Consider the following 5948-nt stretch of genomic DNA (forward strand, 5'->3'; position numbering starts at 1 on the left):
AAATAAATAAATAAATAAATAAATAAATAAATAAATAAATAAATAAATAAAAATAAATAAATTCTATGCACCAAAAGGACAATAGTACAAATTATCGTATTTATCCATGTGTATTTATCCACCTTTACTGAAGAACCTTATATTATCATGTGGTTTCATGTTGCTTTTTACCATCCTTTTGTTTCAACATAAAAGACCCCTTAATCTTTTTTATTTTAGAGCAGATTTAATGGTAAAGAACTCCCTCAGCTTTTGTTTAACTGGAAAAGTGTTTATTTCTCCATTTTTGAAGGGCAATTTTGTCAAATACAATATTCTTCGTTGATAGTTGTTTTTTTTCCTTTGAGCACTGTGAATGTATCCTCCCTCTACCTTCTGGTTTGCAAAGTTACCACTGACAAATCCTCTGATAATCTTATGGAAGACCCCTTACGTGAGACAAATTACTTTTCTCTCACTGCTTTCAAGATTTTCTTTGTATTTGACTTTAGACAGTTATATAGTGTCTTGATGTGGTTCTCTGTTGATTTACTCCAGTTGGAGGTCTTGAATTTTTCTTGAATTTTGAATTTTTGAATTTTGATTCTTGAATTTTTAAGTCCATTGCTTTCTTCAAATTGGGGAAATTTTCAGCCATTATTTCTGTAAATAAACTCTTTGCCCCTTTCTCTCTCTTCTCCTTTGGAACTTACATGTGCATATATTGATCTACTTGATAGTGGCCCATACATCCCTTAGGCTCTCCTTGCTCTTCTTTTTTTTTTTTTTTTCTTATCTGACTCTATGATTTCAAATGACCTCTTTTCAAGTTTGCTGGCTTTTTCTTCTGCCTGATCAAGTCTGCTATCAAACCCCTCTTAAAAATTTATCGGTTCAATTAAAGTGTATTTCAGCTCCAGAATGTCTGGTTTGTCCTTTTTAATAGTTTCTGTCTCTTTGTTGATATTCTCACTTTGTTCATGCATCATTTCCTGATTTTGTTTTTTAGTCATCTATCTGTTCTCTTTTATCTCATTGAACATCTTTATGACAACTATTTAGATGTTTTTTTCTCAAGCAGCTCATAGATCTGTGTTTCCTTAGGATCAGTTTTGGAGTTTTTTATTTTATTCCTTTGATTGGGCTACATTTTTCTGTTTCTTTGTAGCTAATTTTGTTTCAACTAGAAGGTCAGAGGCAAAAAATGCTTTTGCTAAATCTGATTAAAAGAGCCCCAGTACCTTCAAGGCCTGTCTGCTGTGGTACTGGAGTGATGATTTCTATCTTGTCTCCCTTACAGCTTGGTCTGGAGAGCTGCCTTAGACTCTCCAATGAATCCATTCAAACAGCTGCCTCTGTTACCTTGACTTGTCTCAGATTCTGTTGACCTATGACAGGTCCTGGCAGTAGGAATGTAAGACTGCCTCTGTTATTTTGACTTGCTCCAGGTTAGGGAGAAGCTTATGCAAGGCCTTTTTTTTTTTTTTTTTTTTTGAGACAGAGTCTCGCTCTGTCGCCCGGGCCAGAGTGCAGTGGTCGGATCTCAGCTCACTGCAAGCTCCGCCTCCTGGGTTTACGCCATTCTCCTGCCTCAGCCTCCCGAATAGCTGGGACTACAGGCGCCTGCCACCTCGCCCGGCTAGATTTTTGTATTTTTAGTAGAGACGGGGTTTCACCGTGTTCGCCAGGATGGTCTCGATCTGCTGACCTCGTGATCCACCCGTCTCGGCCTCCCAAAGTGCTGGGATTACAGGCTTGAGCCACTGTGCCCGGCCGTATGTTTCATTTCTAGTTTTGATGTCTGGGCACCGATTTCCCTAGGTGTAACTACTTGCTCCATGTTAAGGCCATGCTGTGGAAATCTGTCTGTGTGACTGGCATGCAGGCCTGTCTGTGTGATTGTCAGAAAGGATTGGCTTGCTACAATAGGGCCTTCAGGAGGTGATGAAGTCATGAGGTCAAAGCCATCATGAATAGCATTAGGGCCCTTATGAAAGAGAAAGTTCATGGGTTTGCTCTCCTCTGCTCTTCCACCATGTGAGAACCAGCCTTCATCTCCCTTTTTCTCTTCTACCGCTTCCACTGTGTGAGGGGAGAGTGTTCAGGCCACCGTCTTGGAAGCAGAGATCAGCCCTTAGAAGTGTGAGAAATGAACTTCTCTTGTTTAGAAATTACCCTGTCTCAGGCATTTTCACGAAAACTTCCATAGTCATGATTTCCAGCTTTGACTAGCTCGTACCCTGTGCCCTGTCTTGCACGAAGTGTTTCATATGTGTTGTTCCACTCCATCCTCATAACATCCCTGTGATATAGGTACTAGGTGGTGATGCTGTTGTTTTGCATTTGGGGTCACTGAAACTTACAGAGGTTTGTTAGCCTGCCCAATGACAAAAAACAGGAGGAGGCCAGGCATAGTGGCTCACGCCTGTAATCCCAGCACTTTGGGAGGCTGAGGCAGGCAGATAGGTTGAGTCCAGGAGTTCAAGACTAGCCTGGGCAACATGGCAAAACCTCATCTCTACAAAAAGAAAATAGAAAAAAACTAGCTGGACGTGGTGGTACACATAGAGAGCGGCCCAAATGGACTAAGACAAACTTGTCAAACATCACCAATTTCCCTACACCTTTTGCCAAAATCGTTTCTTGGCTTTATAATGGCTTGGGTGCTGTAGCTTCTCAGCTGGTCTCTGGAATTCTCACACAGGTGTTCTGGCCCATATATTGTTGTTAACCTTATGTCTCTGAGCAGAAGGAGGGCCGAGAGCTGTTTAGTCCACCATCTTGCTGACACCGCTGTCCGATATATTTTGAGGTGGTTGCTGCAACTGCTCAAAGGCCCAGGAGGGTGGAGTTATCTTTGGGCTAGAGAGGCTTTTGGGGGACTGCCAGAAACTACTGTGCTTTTCCCAAAATCCTCCATGCAAATATCATCTATGAGAACTGAGCACCACATCGCCATCACAGTGGCCCCCTCCTGCCCCCGCTCCTGCCCCTGTGGCCTCCTGCCGCCCCCATGGCCCCGGTTCTCCTGCACACAGTGGCAGCCTGTTAGGTGCTGATTCCCCAAGGCTCATCTTCCCCAGGTGAGCTGCATCTCTTCTCTCCACAGCACTCTGGCCCGCAGAAGCTTCTCCACATTGCCCAGGAGCTCCTGCACACCGAGGAGACCTATGTGAGGCGGCTGCACCTGCTGGACCAGGTAGCCCACATGGCTTGGGGGCCCACCTTAGTCCACTCCCAGAGTTTCAGTGGGCAGTTTCAGTATCTTAGCATTGACTGGGCATTACAGGTGCAGTATGAATGACTTAAATACTAAAACTCAGACAAATTTAAGTCCGGTTTACAAACTTTTTTTTTTGTTTTGTTTTTCTTTTGAGACAGAGTCTCATTCTGTCTCCCAGGCTGGAGTGCAGGGGCAAGATTTTGTCTCACTGCAACCTCCGCCTCTCAGGTTCAAGCGATTCTCCTGTCTCAGCCTCCCGAGTAGCTAGGACTACAGGCACACACCACCATGCCTGGCTAATTTTTGTATTTATAGCAGAGATGGGGTTTCACCACATTGGTCAGGCTGGTCTTGAACTCCTGACCTCAGGTGATCCACTAGCCTCAGCCTCCCAAAGTGCTAGGATTACAGGTGTGAGCCACCATACTACCCATCCTAGAAACTTATTTTTTGTTTTCAGTGCTTGTGGCTCTGAGGAAAAGGCTTTGCCAAGTCACCTGTGGGACATTTCTTCCTGGCAGCTGCATGATCTGAACATGTAAATGGCTTCTGGATGTTTTTCTGCATAAATAGTTGGGACAGGGGTTGCCACTCATCCCTATCCACATGACAATGTGGGGTTTATGAGCACAGGAAATAAAGCACCCATGGAAGCCGGGGTTTTGACAGACGGTGCTGCTGCTGTTTTTATCTCATGAGATAGAGAAGGAAGTCTGAACCTTCCATTCCGCGTGAGAGGTGGCTGAGGAAAGATGTCTTTCCCTGTCCTCAGGGGACTGTCCCTGCCGCACCCACATTCCTAAGTCATAAGTGAGCCTGCATTAAGACCATGAGGTTGTCTGAATCAGTTCTACGAAAAGGGAGGACGATAATTCTGAAGTTCATCAAGAAAACACAAGGTGGCAGCAGCGGCCCCTCCCAAGCGCCCTCACCTGTGGCCGATGCGGGGCAGCTGTGCTCAGTGGAAGAGGCTCACTGGCCACACCTGGGCTTCTCTATGCTCAGGTTTTCTGCACCAGGCTGACGGATGCGGGGATCCCTCCAGAAGTCATCACGGGCATATTCTCTAACATCTCTTCCATCCACCGCTTCCACGGGCAGTTCCTGCTGCCGGAGCTGAAGACGCGGATCACGGAGGAGTGGTGAGTACCGTCTGCGGATGCCCGTGGGGCCCCTCAAGTGGTCTCTAGACCTGGGTTCATGTGCCTGAGAGCCAGGCAAGTGCTGGGGGACTGTCCCACGGTGGCTGGGCGCCTCCCTTCTCTGCACGGTCTGGGTGCGGTCCAGACTCCACCCCTTCCTGGTTGGTGACCTTGACCGGCCACTTACGGTCTCCAAGGCTTAGTTCCTGAGAAAGCAGATGATGCGGAATGAAGGGCTTTTAACGCCCCACTCGGGGCTCTGAAACTAAAATGAGGTTTGACATCTGGAAACACCACACAGTGGATCGTGCTGGTTGGTTTTCTTTTCCCTCCTAGCTTATACTCCACCTTTGTTTAAAAAATGCTATTTTTCCCCAACAGTAGACATCAGATCCTCCTCCTGCTGTCCCTGGGGCCTGTCCCTCTGTCCCACTCATGCTTCTGTTCATTAGCAGAGGGACAGCTCAGTGCAAGTCACAATTCATGAAACATCTCAGGCGTGGCCCCCAGACTCATCAGTTCGCCACGCTGCCTGTTGCCTTTCCCCTCATTCTGGGTGCCGCTGCTGTTTGACTTAGGGTCTCTGCTGCCTGCCCCCTTCGCAGGCCCGGCTTGCCTCTGCATCAGGAGCCTGGCCCTTCTGTGTCCCACAAGCCTGTTCTCCAAGCTGCAGCCCAGGAGACCACAGAGGCTTGACTGGAATGGGAAGCCAGGGGGAGTCTTTTCACCTGTTGCTCAGGGAGGGACTGTGTCAATTCATAAATCTGTACAAGGACAAGTTACATTGTGTCCCCAAGGCAGTCAGGACTGGATGCAGCCTTCTGGCTGACAAAATCCATGCTTGAAGAGACAGGTTTTCTCCTGCAAGGCCCTGGAGACTGCTAACTCATGAGCGCACGTGTGACCTCCTCTGCTCCTTTTATAACAGCACAGGGGACCAATGACTTAGCCACCCCGCCCTTTGGATCTTTAAATTAAATGTATGAGTGCAGTTCACAGTCACGTCTTAGTGATGGCTCTGTGCCGGTGGCTTTTTTGTTTCTTTTTGAAACAGTCGTAAGGACAAAGACGATTAGTATATGTTTCTATTTCTTGAAAATTATTTGCAAATCCCTGTCCAAAGCAGCTTTTTTCATTATCAGTACTACAAAGAGTTACTTTCCCCAGGACTTCACCAGCATTGAATAGAACCATTGTTTCTAATCTTTGCTCATTTAAAAGGAGCATAATGGTATTTTGTTGGTTCTCTTTGATAGCTGTGGCTCATCATTCAGGTGATTCTGCTACTACTGCTATCTCCTGTGTCTGGGGCACTGGTTCTAAGCTTGCAGCTTGCACTTTCAACTGTTTTACAGGCACCTTTCATTTAATTGCCCTGTTAACTATTTTCTACTCTCCATGACATAGGGGAGGAAGCTAAAGCTCAGAGAGGGTGACCAATTTGCTCACCATCACACAGAGCTGGCCGCCACCCCACACTCCCCTGGTGGAGGTCATGTCCACTAACCTCGGAGCCCCCATTGCACCCAGCTATTTCTCTGATGATGGAGGTCATGTCCACTAACCTCGGAGCCCCCATTGCACCCAGCTATTTCTCTGATGAT

The 5948-nt window shown here is 46.6% G+C and overlaps 1 protein-coding gene across 8 annotated transcripts in view; it reads left to right on the forward strand.

Moving 5' to 3' along the window:
* Window positions 1-5948, forward strand: part of FGD3 (FYVE, RhoGEF and PH domain containing 3) — a 90581-nt gene that overhangs the window by 54308 nt on the left and 30325 nt on the right. For all 8 annotated transcript variants that reach the window (XM_023187787.2, XM_023187780.1, XM_023187783.1 and 5 more), the window contains 2 exons: window positions 3089-3178; window positions 4208-4344. In XM_023187787.2, the coding sequence (XP_023043555.1) occupies window positions 3089-3178; window positions 4208-4344 (227 nt within the window). The remainder of the gene's footprint in view (window positions 1-3088; window positions 3179-4207; window positions 4345-5948) is intronic.

The sequence above is a fragment of the Piliocolobus tephrosceles genome, chromosome 14 (genome assembly GCF_002776525.5).
Source record: "Piliocolobus tephrosceles isolate RC106 chromosome 14, ASM277652v3, whole genome shotgun sequence".
Classification (NCBI taxonomy): Eukaryota; Metazoa; Chordata; class Mammalia; order Primates; family Cercopithecidae; genus Piliocolobus; species Piliocolobus tephrosceles.